The sequence below is a fragment of the Orcinus orca genome, chromosome 20 (assembly GCF_937001465.1).
Source record: "Orcinus orca chromosome 20, mOrcOrc1.1, whole genome shotgun sequence".
Lineage (NCBI taxonomy): Eukaryota > Metazoa > Chordata > Mammalia > Artiodactyla > Delphinidae > Orcinus > Orcinus orca.
In genome coordinates, this window is record NC_064578.1 from 48720604 (window position 1) to 48737803 (window position 17200).

Genomic DNA, 17200 nt, shown 5'->3' on the forward strand with positions numbered 1-17200 from the left:
AGCCTGGGACAGCATGCTATGCTCCCAAATAAGACAGTGCTCAGAAAAAGGCTGGGGGCATATTACAAGGGCAAGGAGTCAGCTTAAAGGGGTCAAATTTGGAACAACTTTAGCAAGATAATTATTACAGTAATAAATTACAAATCATTTTTATAAGAGAATTCACAAGTCCCTACAAATAATAAATAAATGGTTAAGAGAGAGGGGCTCTTGCTTTCTGTAGAATGCCAAGCGCTCACTGCTACGTGTGAAGGAAGCACGAAGTCAGAAAATCATCGTTTGGTAACTATCGTGGTAAAGACTGGATATGGCAAGAATCATCAATGGATGCTAAGTCTATAGGGAAATGTTTGCGTGGTCTTAAAAAGTGTTGCCTTGTGACTGCAAGAGGAAACAAAGCAGTAATCTTACAGTGGAGAAATTGGACATCTTGACAGGGTGATGAAAATTAGCATCACTAATGAGGGACAGATGGTGTGTCCCTAGATGTGATACCCTCAAAAGGACACACCACTACTGACTGCAGAGGTCCAGCCAGAATGGATCATCTGAATCTAATTATGAGGAAATACTAGGAATGCTCTATTAAAAATGGGGGGAGGGAGTAGCAGTATTCCTTAAAAAGTCACAGTCTTAAAAGGCAAAGCAATGCTGTGAAAATGCTCCATATTAAAGGAGGCTAAAGAAACACCGACAGCTAGACTAGACCCTAGGCTGGATCTTGCCCTGGAGAGAGAAGAATATGCTTTAAGTTATATAATTGGCTCCACTGATAAAATTAGGGTATAAATGATAGATTGGATAAAAGGACTATATCTGCACTGGGGATATGTAAGAGAATATTCCTATTTCTACCAAATATACTGTTCAGTGAAGTATTAACCTTGCCCAAAGAGAGGTCTGGCTTTTGCCCTCAGCTCTTGGGAGATGATCTCTAAGCACTGGCCATGTACTGCCTGATAAGAGTGTCTTTTTTTACCTGGAGGCCCTGGGCCGCACCAGAGAGTTTAACAATGTGATTTATGGTGGGGCCTTTAGGCTATGTGTATCAGCTTTCCGGGAGTGAGGGGGCGGATGGAAACCAAAGTCAGCCACGTAGGTGCCCAACCACATCTATGTGACCAAGCCGCAATCAAAGCTCTGGACACCAAGGTTTCTGTGAGCCTCCCTGGTGGGCAACACTCCGCATGTACGGTCACCCGTCACCGATGCGGAGACTGAGTGCCGTCCACGACTCCACTGGGAGAGGACAGCTGGGAGTTTGTGCTGGAAACTCCCCTGGACTCTGCCCCAGGCATCTCTTCTATCGGCTGATTTTATCCTGTATCCTTTCCATATAATAAAGTGCAGCTGTGAGTATAACAGCTTTTAGTGACTTCTGAGAGTTCTAGCAAACTACTGAGGCTCAGGGGATCCCCCGAGCTTGCAACTGGTGTCAGAGTAAGGGTGGTCTTGGGATTCCTGAACTCTGCACATACACGGAAGTATTTAGAGATAACAGGGCCATGGTGTACATAAATTACCCTCAAATCGTTCAGAAAAAAATTAGGTATATACATATGTTTTCATACATATACATAAATATTTATGGAGAGAGAAAGAACACGCACATAAATGATAAAATTTAAATGGGGTAAAATGTTACTATAGGTGAATCTAGGTAGAAGCTGTATGGGTGTTCTTGTTCTATACTTTTACTTTTGCAAATTTTCTGTAAGTCTGAAGTTATTTACAAATACATTGTTAAAGCAAAAAACAAAATACCTGTGAAAAATCACATTTATAAACAACTACAGTGGGAATTCCCTGGCAGTCCAGTGGTTAGGACTTGGTGCTTTCACTGATGAAGGCCTAGGTTCAATCCCTGGTCAGGGAACTAAGATCCCGCAAGCCGTGTGGTGTGGTGCCCCCCCCACCCCCCAAAAAAACAAAAACAACTACAGTTACTGGAACCCTGAAAGACAAAGAAGCTGGAGCAACTCACTAAACTGATTTTATGACAAACCAGTGGGGCAGCAACACAAGCTGCCCATTTATAGTTCAAAGGACAGATTGCTTTCCTGGACAGAAACATCTTGTCTCTGCTGCACAGGGATTATTAGGACTCCCAGGTACCCAAGCTCAAAGAATGATTTTAGGAGTCCCAGAACTTCAAGCAACTGCGCACACAAAGACACCCCAGGAGGCTGACACTGCATCACAGAGGGCGCCCGTCCTCACCCACTGAGAGCAGGTTCCGGAAGTTCTCCAGCATCACGTCTCGGTACAGCTTCCTCTGGGCAGAGTCCAGCAGCCCCAGCTCCCCCTCGGTGAAGACCACGGCCACGTCCTTGAAGGACACTGGCTCCTACAATACCAAACACACACAGACTATGTTTATGGAAGAGGGGCAGCACTGAGCAAGTGTCAAGAATGGGAAGCTGTTCCGGATTCCGAGGGACCGAGTCAAATTTCAGTAGCTGCCTGCTGTTTGCTTTTCACACTGCCAATTCCATCCACCAGAAGGGCTGCGGGAAAAGAAATCCTCGCACTTTAAATTGCTGCCTTTTGTTAGTACTCCTATAGGTAAGTCCCTGGAACTCTGGTGCATCGCGTGGGCTGCTAGAAAAGCTTTAGTTCCAACAGCGTGTGATGGAGTCTGTTTTCCCTCTTTTATACGCTTAAACCACTTATTTAATGTGCTGATCTTACAGGGCACGAGTCACCCTTACTGTTCGAGTATATAGCTCCTCCTCTGTGCCCCATCTAGATGTGCAGCATTTATGGGCGCAGCTCTGGAGCCTGAATGCCTGTGTTCACATCAGGATGCTCTGCTGTGGGACCTTGGACTTGATCCTCATCCTCTCTTCATTTGCAGGCTGATAACTGTACCTTAGGGTACTGGTAATAAAACGAGTGACTATAGGTAAAGCACTCAGGACCAGTGACTGGTACATAGTAAGTACCCAATAAATGATAACTATTATTGTGATGATGATGGAAGATGATGATGATGATGATGATGATGATGACGATTTCTGGCATCCCACTTCAGGGCTGCATAGTAATTCAAGAAATTGAAGACTGAGAATATAGTGAACTGATCCAAATAATGCATGCTTAGTTTTAGATTACTTATTATAAACAATGTTGCAAAAAAATCTTTCCATATAGACCTTAGTCCCTGGAACTCTGCTGGTTAGCTCCTTAAAATAAATTACAAAAAGTAGAAATGGTAATGTTGAAGAATAACAAACTTTAAAGTTTTGAAACCATAATGGTAGATGTTTCCTCCAAAAAGATTTTTCTTAACTTATTCTGCTTCCAAGAAAGTATAAATCCCTAAACCTCTATACCCTGGCCAACAATGGACATGAATATTAAAAAGAAAAAATCTTTGATAATCTCAGAAGTCAATTTGGGAAGTAAAAACTAGTTATCTCAAAAAATTTTCACGGAACTTCCCTGGCGGTCCAGTGGTTAAGAATCCGCGCTTCCACTGCAAGGGGCACAGGTTCGATCCCTGGTCAGGGAAATGAGATCCTACCCGGTGCGGCAAAAAAAATTCTTTTCACAAAGTTGATTAGTAATGAAGATCATTCTCTTTTCATAGGTTTGCTGGTCATCTCTATTTCTTGTTTTGTAATAACATTCATTCATTTGGGGATAGTAAGGCCTTTTCTTCCATGTATGTTATAAAGATTTTTCTTTCTACCTTGCTATTTGTCTTTTAATTTTTTGCTATAGGGAAATTTAAAATTTCTATATGAAGACCTGCTCAACAGTGTATTTGTTCTGGCTGGAGCTCTGAACATCACAACTTCAAGTCTTGGTCTCTGAATGAGAACTCTGGTTTGTTTTTTGTTTGTCTGTGTGTTTGGGGTTTTTTCTGCCCCTCTTTCCACCCAAATGGTACGCCTGATACTCTTAATCCAGAGGCAAAGGCTTTGGAGTTGGCCAGATACTTGCCTACTGTAGGAACTTGAACAGGTCTTCAACTTACATGAACCTCTTATCTTCATGTTGACAGTGAAGATGATTCCAAGCCCCTCTTAGAGCAGTGAATAGCATGACAGATGGAAAGTGCCTGTGTATCTTATAGTATGACTAAAATTTTAAAAGTACCTGTAATGCTCTAATAAATTAATTCATGAATGGTGTGACACACAGGCACACAGACACAGACACACACAAAGAAAGCTTTCAGGTCCTGGAAAGAAAGAATCTAGCTCTTTTTGAACGAAAACAGCTAACACTATTTTTTTCTGAGTTCAGCCTCAGTATGACCCTGTTAGACAAAACCATCCTTTAAGTAGTCTTTTTACAAAGGTACCACTTAAGAAAAAAAAATTTTTTTTAAGTTTTGAGCCCCTAGAACATAAGGACAAATAGTATCAGAATTCTCTCAGAACTGCTTTTTGAGTAAAGATTAGATGTAGAGAAACTGATACTGTTGTGTAAAACTGTGAGAATCCTCATGAATTTAAAAGCTTGTGAATGACGAATAGTTTAAAAAAATGGGGGAGAGTGTGTAACAGTTCATTGAAATAATATTAGATGACAAAAACTAAGAGCTATAATTTTAAGTGAAAAAAATTCAAAATTGTATCTATCATTACAAGTATAGTTATGAATGCACATGAAAAATGAGCATGGAAAACACAGGTGATTTGTAAGCAGGGTAATAATGTGTGGGCTTTCCCATTTTAAAAATTCCTATTCTCTTTCACACCATTAGTTGTGAAATACAATGATAATAAAAACTGAAAAGGGAAATTAAAAAAAAATGAAACAAAAGAGCACGGCACACAAATGGTATTAAATGTCTGCTGTCATTCTTTACGCTTGGCAAGGAAGAGAAAAAAGGTGTCCACTTACTGAGAAATGAAAATACCTGTTAAGTGACGGAAATAAAAATCCAACTCACCTGGAACTTGATCATCTTCTCCGTTTCCTGGGGAAAGGCAGAGAGACCTGAAGAGGCACAAAAGGTAAAAAGAAAGAAGCCATGAGAGGGGGAAATGCATCTCTGTGCAAATCAGAAAAAGGTGTCCCTCCTCCCAGGCACACACACCTTCACAAGCAGGGTGTGGGCTGGGGTCCAGCTGCCACTAGGCTATCCTGGCAGGATGCCCACGAGCATGGGACAGCCTGCACCGCCATACCTGGCGGTTCTCACACACCTCGACGTTCCCCAGGTACTCATTCTGATCCTGGGAAATGTAGGAAAGGAGAGACAGTTAAGTGGGAGAGGAGAGGTACTGGTTAAAAGTGGCCTCTGGGGACAATTCGTTTTCAAAACCTCACACTGCTATAAAATTGCTGTATATTGGCACTGCTATACATTTGCTATATATTTTTATCATGGTTCAGTTAATTAACCTCTAGGTTTCATTTCTGCAAGCTGCAGCATGGGGATCGTAATAGTACCAACATTGTAAGACTGCTGTTAGGATTATGTGCGTGAGTAGTGGAAAACTGTTGTAACTATACCAATGTTTTCTATTATCTTGTAGCTGCAGAGAAGCAGATACTATTCTACATCATAAAACTGTCCTTGCAGATGGGGTAGAAAGAAATCTGCGTGGCAGAGATTACGGCTTTTCACTTAATAAGTTGTTGCCCTGATAAGAACATTTGTTTAGACACTGAGCCCACCCTTCTGAAAAGTTTAGTGGCTGGTGAATATTCCTCCTGAAGCGGGAGGAGGCTCAACTGGTATTGATACTTCCCTCTTCCCACATGGATATAATAAAGATTAAAGAAGCCCGTGATGCTACTATATCTGTATAAAGCACTGGCTCACTGCTTGACCCTTGGGAGGATTTGGAGAACAGGAGTGTAATTTCTTGGGTTCTTCCTCAAGGTTATTTACTGTTCTCAACAGTTATTTACTGTTATTTATCTTATTTACTATTCCCAAGCAACTTCAAAGTCATCTGTGGAAGAAGAAGAACTCAAAAAAGGGCTAATCATGGGCTTTGTGGCCACAAACTGTCTCTGTGGAATGCTGTTCTTTTTGTTCTTTTTATAACCTTTCATATGTATTGGGTTGGCCAAAAAGTGCCTTTGGTTTCTAAGTAAAAAATAAAAGACACATTTTTCATTTTCACCAAGAACTTTATTGAACAATGTATTCACCCTTTTGTTCCACTACCTTCTACGATTTTTCAGGCAACTTCATATTCCATCTTCCCAAAACTTTTTACCTTTCTGAGCAAAAAACTGTCCCAGGTGCCTTTTACAGTCTTCCAGGGAATTAGAATTTTTTCTATTAAGAGAATTTTGTAAAGATCGAAATAAATGGAAATCTGAAGGTGCAATGTCTGGTGAATACGGCAGATGAATCAGAACTTCCCAGCCAAGCTGTGACAGTTTTTGCCTGGTTATCAAAGAAACATGCGGTCTTGCATTATCCTGATGGAAGATTTTGCATTTTCTGTTGACTAATTCTGGACACTTTTCATCGAGTGCTGCTTTCAGCTGGTCTAATTGGGAGCAGGACTTGTTGGAACTAGTTGTTTGGTTTTCCATAAGGAGCTTATAATTGAGGGCTCCCTTCCAATCCTACCATATACACATCACCTTCTTCGGATGAAGCCCGGCCTTTGGTGTGGTTGGTGGTGGTTTATTTCACTTGCTCCACAATCTCCTCCATTCCACATTATTGTACAGTATCCATTTTTCATTGCCTGTCACAATTTGTTTTAAAAACGGAACGTTTTCATTACCTTTAAGTAGAGAATCGCGTGCAGAAATACGGTCAAGAAGGTTTTTTTCACTTAACTTACACGGAAGCCAAACATCAAAGCAATGAACATAACCAAGCTGGAGCAAGTGATTTTCGACGCTTGATTTGGATATTTTGAGTATGTCGGCGATCTCTCGCGTGGTGTAACGTTGATTGTTCTCAATTAATGTCTCGATTCGATTGCTATCAACTTCAACCAGTCTACCCAACCGGGGAGCCTCGTCCAGCAAGAAATCTCCAGCATGAAACTTCGCAAACCACTTTTGACACATTCGATCAGTCACAGCACCTTCTCCATATAGTGCAAAAATCTTTTTTCACGTTTCAGTTACGTTTTTACCTTTCTTGAAATAATAAGGCATAATATGCCAAAGATGTTGCTTTCTTTTCCTTCCATCTTCAATATTAAAATGGCTACACAAAAATTCATAAGTCTTTTTTTAAATGCACACTGATATGACAGCTGTTACATACAATCTAACAAAATTGTTTCGAATGAAGTTAAAGACAACTAAGGGCTACTAGAGCCATCGAAAGGAAAAAACCGAATGAACCTTTTGGCCAACCCAATAAGAACCATTCTTAGCTGGGGAGGAAAAGGGGATTGACAAAAATAAGCCATGGGCAGTAGTTTGCCCACCTGCATCCTTGACCCTGTTAGCTTTTAACACTCAGCTGCTCCAGGATACCTTTTAACAGGTTTGGCTGCAGCCTTATTAATTCCTAAAACCCACTTTGCCAGTCTAATAAAAGCAGGGCTTTGCCCAAGAGCCCAGGCTATGGAATCAGGCCACCAAGCTTCAATCTTGATTCTGCCACTTACTGGCAAAGTAAACTTTTACAAGTTAATTAACCTCTTGATGCCTCTGTTTCTTCATCTGTAAAATGGAAATAAAAATAGGGTTATTATGAAGAACAGATGAGTTAATGCACCAAAGCATTAGAAAGCCAGTGAGGTTCATAATAAACACCTAATAAATGTTAGCTATTATTTGTATCATCCTCATTATCACCATGAAGTATACAGAAGCCACACATTAGCCTTGGTTTGTTTCTAACTATATTTACTTTAGGTAGTAATTATCAATAGGTGTATATTACCCTTGGAATATTCTGAAAAAGCTGGTGGCTTTGGCATCCCACCAAAACTTACTGAGATAAAGGACAGGGAATAGTTATACTGTTTATTCTCCCACATGCATTTTCAGAAAATTTGAACACAATCTCACATAGCTGAAGGTTCCTATTTTCTGCTGCCTGTTGGAAAACTACACCAACCCCAAACAGATACTGAATAACTCTTTTCTGCTAATCCCTATACTTGGCAATAAACACAATGAGAAACTGACCTAGTCCCTGCTACATAGAAACCTGCAACTGAGTGGGAGAAACAGATCAGAAACAAGGAGCAGAAACTCCAGTGAACTCAGACAGGTCAACAGAAATTGCTAAAACTGAAGATTATGCAAGTAATGTGCACTCTGTTGTATTGATAGCATGTTCTAGAAATGTCAGCAAGGTCAAGCTGGTTAATGGTATTGTTCAGGTAGGAATAATCAGTTTTGTATTCTTAATGAGTTTCAGTCTGCTTGTATTGATTACTGAGAAGAGTGTTGAAATCTCCATATTTAATTGTGGATTTCTCTATCTCTTCTTTCAGTTCTGTCAGATTTTCTTCATGTAGTTTGAAGCTCTGTTGTTTTCTGGATACACATTTAGGATTGTTATGTCTACGTGGTGAATTGACGCTTGGTGTAATGTCCCTACTTCTCCCTGGTAATAGTCCTTGTTCTGAAGTCTATTTTGTCTGATATTAATATAGTCACTCCAGCCTTTTTTGATTGATGTTTGCATGGTACTTTTTTTTTAATCCTTTTAACATATCTATACCCTTATAGCTAAAGTGGGGCTCCTTTAGACAGCATATACTCAGTTTTTGTTCTTTATCCAATCTTAACAATCTTTTAAAATTAGCATATTTAGGTCATTAGCATTTCATGTAATTTTTAATATGGTCAGATTTAAGTCTACAATTTTATTATTTTCCCGTTTTTCCTTCTTGATTTTCTTCCTCTATGACCCTTTTTCTGCCCTCTTTTGGGTTGAATTTTTTTAGAATTAAATTCATCTCTTTTTATCTATTAGTTTTTGGCTATTATCACCTTTTTTTTTTTTCCTCCTCTGGGGTTGCAATATACATATCTTTCACAGTGTACTTAGTGTTATTATTTTACCAATTCCCCCGTTCTTTAATTAGTTGTCATATGTATTCTCTATATACAGTGCTCTAGCCAAGAAAGCTATAAATTTTATTTTAATCAGTTGCATTTTTAAGAGGAGAAAAACAATATTTTATATTTACAAAAAAACTTACTATTTTTGTTGCTCTTTTTTCATTTCTGAAGTTCCTAGTTTCCATTTGGTATCATTTCTGTTCAACCTAAAGAACTTCCTTTCACACTCCTTTTTAGCATAGGTGTGACATTTCCCCCGCTTCTTCCTGAAGGAAATTTTCACTGGATATATAATTCTGAGTTGACGATTTGTTTAAGCACCTCAAAGATGCTGTTCCAATGTTTTCTGGCCTACAAGATTTCCAATGAGAAATCTGCAGATGTATGAATCATTGTTCTACCACATATTTTCTCAAGAATTTTTATCTTTAATTTTCAGACGTTTACGATGTATCCAGAAGTGATATTTTCTCTAACTATTATAGCATTAAACAAGAAGTGAATAACAAAAAGATATCTGGACAATCTCCAAACATTTAGAAATTAAACAGCACACTTCTAGCAACCAATGGACCAAGTCACAAAAGAAAGTAGAGCAGGGACTTCCCTGGTGGTGCAGTGGTTAAGACTCTGCGCTTCCAATGCAGGGGGCCCGGGTTTGATCCCTGGTCAGGGAACTAGATCCCACATGCATGCTGCAACTAAGAGTTCACATGCCACAACTAAGGAGCCTGCATGCCGCAATTAAGGAGCTGGTGAGCCGCAACTCAGGAGCCCACCAGCCACAACTAAGGAGCCTTCGAGCTGCAACTAAAGGAGCCTGTCTGCCACAACTAAGGAGCCTGCCTGCCACAACTAAGACCCAGAGCAACCAAAGAAAGAAATAAAGAGCATATTTTGAATGGAATGAAAATGAAGACACAACATATCAAAATGTATGAGATGCTGCCAAAGCAGATATTCTTTAAAAAAATGTATTCAATGATGTATATATTACAACAGAGGAGGAGTCTTAAATCCATTATCTAAGCTAAGAACTAGGGGAAAAAGGGCAAATAAATTAAACCTAAAACAAACAGAAAAAAAGGAAATAATAAACATAAGACAGAAGTCAATAAATCCAAAATAAACATAAAACATAAATCAATGTAACTGAAAACACTAGTCAAAATCAGCGTTGGCAAAATACGGCCAATTATGGTCCACTGCTTTTTTTGTATAGGCTGTGTGCTAATGATGGTTTTTAACATTCTTAGAGATGGGCTGAGTTTTTTAAATGGTTGGGAAAATTTTTTTAAAGAATATTAAGATACATAAAAATTACATGAAATTCAAATTTCAATGTCCATAAAGTGTTATTGGAACATTATCATGCTCATTTGTTTACATATTGCCTATGGCTGCTTTCATACTACAGCAGCAGAGTTGTGTAGTTACAACAGAGACCGTATGTGCCTCTCTCATTTCTTTATACTATTGCTAAACACAGTACAAATCATAGTGACCTAGCTATAGCTCAACAGCAATTGAAGTATCACATGTGTTTTTTAAAGTATCGCATGTACTGATGTACCACAACATTTAATTTTTTTTATTACTAGCACATACTGATCATGTCAAAACAAGAAGAGAAAAAGAGACTTCAAATGTTGCACTTTTAAGGCACATTGGAAGTAAAATATTTTGTTACAGAATTAGATGGCAAAGCCTTTTGCCTTTTATACAGCAACAACATAGCTATGCTAAAAGAATACAATATATGTGAACATTAGCAGACTAAGCATTCGTCACAAATATGCTCAATTCACAGTAAAGCATTGGTCAGAAGGATTTAAAAATTTTAATGAAACGTCTCATTGGAACAGATATTCTTCACAAAAATAATGAAAATGAGGCTGTAACCAAAATAAGTTTTGGATATTCAGATATTCAGCTTCTATTTCTGTCCCAAGCAAATAAAGCAATTTAACAATGATGACTTAATTAAATCATGTTTGACTGTGGCAGCCAAAGAAATGTGTCCTGAAAAAATAAACTTTTCTAAGATTATTAGACTTTGGGCAAGAATCGTTGCTCAAAGAGTTGAATACAATGGGAACACTATAGTCAATTAAAATACAAGGGAAATAATTCTGATAAACTTTGTTTGGCTCTTGGCAATTCAGCATATGTCACAGATGTTGCTCGGTAACTGTTTATTGAAGGAATCATTGCCAAGTTTGAAGTGACTGATCAGTAAGTCACCAGAATAGCCTGCGTGGAACAACTACAAGTGAAAATATTTTCAAAGAAGTTGAAAACATACTAATTCAGTGTAACCTGAAGTGTAATCTTCTGGACTGTGTGAAAACTGATTACAAATTTATAAAGCTGGTAAAAATGTAAGTTTGTAGTCTATGGTTCTTTATTGTATTATTCATCAGCAGGTACTTTGCAGAAAATTTTTTTTTTTTTTTTGCGGTATGCGGGCCTCTCACTGTTGTGGCCTCTCCGTTGCGGAACACAGACTCCAGACGCGCAGGCTCAGCGGCCATGGCTCGCGCGCCCAGCCGCTCCGCAGCACGTGGGATCCCCCCGGACCGAGGCACAAACCCACGTCCCCTGCATCGGCAGGCGGACTCTCAACCACTGCGCCACCAGGGAAGCCCTGCAGAAAATATTTTAATATATCAGGTGCTATTGAAGCAGCAGCATCAACAGTGAACTTCATTTACTCTCATGGACTTAATCATCAAAAGTTTCATGAATTTCGTGAGAAACAGAAGCTAAATATCCTGACTTGCCTTACCACCCAGCAGTTCAATGGCTGAGCTGCAGTAAAGTTTTATTGTGATATTTTAAATCTCGGGCTTTCTAAGTGAGAAAAGCTGCCCTCCACCACTATTATTGAATACTGAATGGCTTTGGAAATTAGCTTTAGCTGCAGACTTCATGATGTTTTTTAACGAATTCAACCTAGAAGGCAAAAATAGCACTTATACTGTAGTAAAGTCATTTCAATGACAACTAATTTTGTTTGAATCCCAAGTAGTGCCAAGCTACTTTATAAATTTCCATTGTTGTCAAAAGTTAAAACAAGGCAGATCTTCATTCCGCACAAATTTTTAGTGTGATGCAATTGCCAAAACTCAGAATTGTACACTAAAAATAATTTTACTGTATGTAGGTTAAACAATAAATGTTAAAAATTAAATGAGGCTGTTCAACAAGCATTGTTCAATCTTAAAGTAAATAAAGATCACCTGGGGCTCCTATTAAAAGTAAGAGCCTTGGTCCCACCCCTTCAAAATTCTAAATAAATTGACATGAAACTGGACCCAAGGACCTGCCTTTATATAGAGCTCCCAGGTGATAATGCTGCTTGAAAGCAGCCAGAGAAGAACAATGCATTACCTACAGGGGTACAATGATTCGAATGAACCCAGATTTCTCATTAGGAACCATGAGGCCAGAAAGAAGTAGCACAATACACTTTTAAAGTAGTGAAAGAAAAGAACTGTCAAAGCAGAATTGTATACTAAAGATAATAGTTTAGAAAAATATTTAGGAATGAAGGTGAAATAAAGATATTCTCAGATGAACTAAGAATTCACAGGGAGCAGACTTGCTCTAAAAGGATTGGTGAAGGAAAACTTTCAAAGGAAATAAAAGAAAGAAATTTGCATCATCAGGAAGGAGGAGCAACAGAACAGTAAATATTCGGGAAAATATGATAGGTTACTCATCTCTTGAGTTCTTTAAAATATATTTGACCATTGGAAGCAAAAATTATAACACTATAGGGTTTTCAAGTTATATACATGCAATATATGACAACTAGAGCATAAAGGTAATGCATTAGTTTTCTCTGGCTCCTTTCTAGCTTCTTTCTTTGTCTTTCGTTTTCAGCAGTTTGACTATAATGTGCCTGGGCTTGGATTGCTATGAGTTCATCCTGTTTGGGATTTGCTCAACTTCTTAAAAGAAAACCTATAGGGCTTCCCTGGTGGCGCAGTGGTTGAGAATCCGCCTGCTGATGCAGGGGACACGGGTTCGTGCCCCCGTCCGGGAAGATCCCACATGCCGCAGAGCGGCTGGGCCCGTGAGCCACGGCCCGCAGAGCCTGCAGGTCCGGAGCCTGTGCTCCGCAACGGGAGAGGCCACAACAGTGAGAGGCCCGCGTACTGCAAAAAAAAAAAAAGAAAGAAAACCTATAAGTTACACTTAAGATACTAGAAAAGAGAAGCAAAATAAACCCAAGTCAAGCAAAAGAAAGGATATAATAAAGCTAAATATAGAAATCAATGAAACCAAAAGTAGTTGTTGTTTTTTTTTTACCATAACAAAAACTCTAGCAAGAGTGGCAAAAAATAAAAGAGAGACAACACAAGTTACCAATATTAGGAATGAAAAAGTAGATATCATTACTTCTAGAAGAAAATATAAGAGAAAAATCTTCCTGACTTGGAATTAGGCAGAGATCTTAGACATGAAAGGAACAATTCATAAAAGAAAACACTGATAAATCAGACTTCATCAAAATTAAAAACTTTTGCTCTGCAAAAGACACTGTTAAGAGAATGAAAAGATAAGCTATAGGCTGAGAAAACATATTTGCAAAGGACATATCTTGACAAAGGACTTGTATCTAGAATACATGAATAACTCTCAAACATGAACAATATGGAAAACACAACTCAATTACTCAATTTAAAACTGGGCAAAACACTTTAGTAGAGAAGATAAATAAGCTGAAAAAAGGTATATCTGCTGAACATCATTAGTCTTTAAGGAAATGTATATAAAAGTCACAATAAGATACCAACACATGCCTACCATATGGCTAAAATTAAAAAAACAAAACCAGAAAATACTAACTGCTGACAAGGATGTGGAGCAACTGGTACTCTCATATATCATTAATGGGAATGCAAAATAGTAGATACCCTGGAGAATAATTTGGCCACTTCTTACAAAGTTAAACATACATTTTCCTTATGACCCAGCAATCCCATTCCTGGTTATGAATTCTAGAAAAATAAGCGAAGAAAACCTTGTACACAAATATTTATAGCAGCTTCTTCATAAATGCCAAAAGCTAGAAACATTCCAAATATTCTTCAATGGGTGAATGGATAAACTATGGTATATCCATAAATGTAATATTAATCAGCAATAAAAACAAAGTACTGATACACAACTAGATGAATGTCAAAGGCATTAAGCTGGGAACAGTTCTTGGAGCTCTCTGAGATGCTGTTCCCAGGTTATAATCCTCGATTTGGCTCAAATAAAATTTTTCATTTAAAAAAACGCATTATGCTGAGTTAAAGAATCCAGCCCTAAAAGGTTACACGTGGTATAAGGCCATTTATGTGACATTCTCAAAAAGATGAAATTATAGGGTTACAGTCGTCACCAGTGGTTACAGATGCGGTGAGGGGTGATTATAAAAGGAAAATAGGAGAATGTTTTGGTGTGATGGAACTGTTCTGTGGCTGATGAAAGTGGTGATTATACGAATCTACACCTGTGGTAAAATTAATAGAATTGTACCCCAAACAGGAAAAAAATAGTTAATTTTACTGTACGATGATTGTTTTAAAAAACCTGCTTCTCATCTGTAAAATGAGGGTAATGATAGGTTTGTTATGAAAAATAAGTTAGTATCTGTAAGTCACTGGAAACACTGCCTGGTCATAAAACACAATCTATAAATGTTAGCTGTTATCATTTCTATCAATGTATATCTCAGGAAATTTGTTTTAGATCATGAAAATAATTGCTCATAAGCATTTCAACAATCTGAAATAGATGATGGATTCTATAGCTCACCAACATTAAAGATTAAGGAACATCTCCATGGGTTATTTCTATTCTGTTTTGTTACCTAATTCCAATTTCAGGAATTCTGCACTGCAAACTCTTGATGCCGGCAGTCTGTTGAGTAGCTACTCTAACTCCAAACCCTTGCCAATCTTGTACTGTGTGCTGGGCACACAGAGAAAAATATGACATGGTCCCGGCAACAGAAGAACTTTCAGTGTATGAAAAGAGAGAGATGAGAAACAAAGAGCCCCAAGACATAGGTAAGTCAAACTGTATACGGGAAAACAAAGAGCATTGGACTTTGGAACCATCCCTCTCCAAAGTGCAATGCTCGTGTCCCCTAGCTTTCTCAAATGAGTGCCACTCTCCAAGCTGCAAAAATAAAAACCTTGGAGTAGCTGCTAACATCTCCCTTTCTTGGTCTTGGATATAAAAAATGGATGATAATCAATTTTTGTCAATTATAACAATAAATCAATCACTATCATACTGACTCAATGTTGGGGACTTGCTTTAAAATTTTGAAACAAAAAAAAATTGGAGCAGGGGTGTGTTGATACAAGACTGACAAATGTTAACAAGGGTTGAATTTGGGTGATGGTTCCACAGGGGTTCATTATTTTATTCTTATTACATTTGGCTCTGTTTGTAAATTTCCACAGTAAGAACTTAAGGGGAAAATAAAACCTATGATACCTATTTTGAAAAACTTAAGTAAAAGTCCAAAAATAAATCTACAGAACAGGAAAACATTAAAATATTAATACTGTTATTGCTACATCCTGTACTACATCCTTCATAAATTTTCTTCTCTATAATATGCAATCATTATTTTCATAATAGAATATGAACTATATTATTTCAAATAAAACTCAATTAAATTGCAGATAACTGAAAAAAATCTCATCAAAAACTCAAAGCTTTCATGACCCTCTATAAAAATCCAAACATGCCTTCTCAACCTGACACTAAACACATTAAGAACTAAGGCAGCAGATCGAAACGACCTAAATTCAAATCCCAGGTAAGCCTCTTACTAGCTGTGTGACCTAGGATAAACAACTCAGGCTCTGTGTCTGTTTCCTCATCTTTAACATGGGAATAACAGTATCCCCAGTTCCCATAGGGCTCTTGTGAGGATTAAGTATGTTCATTCATATAAAGCTCCTAGATTAATGTTTAGCACTAAATGTTTAAACATTATCATTATTACTCATGCCCACGTATTCCCCCATCCCTTCCTGCATTTATTCAACAAATATCAGGACATCTTTGTAGCAGAATTTGCCCATGAGTGATGGAAATGTCTTCTCCCCTTCGGAGAGATAACATAAGAGGAAGAAGGATGCTAAGTCCTAGTCAAGTGAGTCTCTGCTGCCTGCGGCCAAAGGGTCATTCCCTCCTCACTTCAGCCTTTTGCAAGAAGTAAGGCTGGGAGAGGAAAAGAGGCTGAAAGAAATCAGAACTTCATCAGTACTCCCGCATAAATCACAGTGCACATCCCAGACAACAGTCAGAAGTGATCCTCTCCAAAATTTTTAATTAAAAAAATTAGGAGTCTGGGTTCAGCCCCGATTCCTTCAGGGATCAGAGAAGGGCCAGGGACACTGTAGCAGGAGCGCTGACCCACAAAAGCTTTCAGGGACCTGAGCGCTTTCCAGGAAATTAAAAAATACTAGTAACAAGAGACCTTGTGATTTTTAACCACAAGCCAGCCTCTGTTCTAAGTCTTTTCCTGAACATTCTCATTTAACTCTCACAATAGCCCTATTAGGTAGACACTAAGGCCAACTTTAAAGAAGAGGAGACAGAGACATGAACATACTCGCCGAATATACTGTTAGGAAGCGGCAGCGCGGGCTGGTGGTCGCGAAAAAAGCGGAGGAGGCAAGTACAGAACCCAGGAGACTCCCAACCCCAGAGACATACGGCCCTGGCCCGGGCCCCTAAACCAGGGATGCACCAACAGTCCCACGCTCCAGGAGGCTCATTCAAAGGGAGCACCAACCGCGCCCTTCGCCGCAGATGGATTCCTTCCCCAAGGTCGAGGGCCGGGTCGCTACTGGCCCACAACAAAGCGAAGAAAGGTCAGTGTAGACGCGGGGAGAGGGGCTCGGGGGAGGGGAGGCTCACCTTTCCGAGAGGAAAGAAGGCCGCGGCCTCGCGTACCTGGGCCGGAAGTGACTCTGCCTACAGAGACCTCCTGGACTACGCTTCCCAGAATTCCCAACGGGAGCAGGGACACAGCCTCATCCTCCTGTAGCGGAAGTTATCCAACTACGGTGTTCCCGGGCTACACTTCCCAGAATTCCCAGGCACCTCGTCGCCTTCCCAGGGCGGAAGTGCTGGCTGCTATACTGAGCGGGTGGATTGTACTTCACAGCGTCCCAGAATGAATTTCGTAACCCTGCCTTCCTGGAGCCGAAAT

At 39.1% G+C, this 17200-nt stretch overlaps 1 protein-coding gene across 3 annotated transcripts in view; it reads right to left on the reverse strand.

The window, feature by feature from the left end:
* Positions 1-16982, reverse strand: part of LOC101272604 (zinc finger protein 112) — a 31693-nt gene extending 14711 nt beyond the window's left edge. The window contains exons 1-4 of one of the 3 annotated variants that reach the window (XM_049703870.1): positions 16906-16976; positions 5052-5192; positions 4907-4949; positions 2221-2347 (exon numbers count right to left, since the gene is read on the reverse strand). In XM_049703870.1, the coding sequence (XP_049559827.1) occupies positions 2221-2347; positions 4907-4921 (142 nt within the window). In that variant the 5' untranslated portion in view covers positions 4922-4949; positions 5052-5192; positions 16906-16976. Of the gene's footprint in view, positions 1-2220; positions 2348-4906; positions 4950-5051; positions 5193-9104; positions 10284-16903 lie in introns of those variants that run through there. The other 2 variants (XM_049703871.1, XM_049703869.1) reach the window with 2 other exon arrangements.
* Positions 16983-17200: the final 218 nt, after the last annotated feature.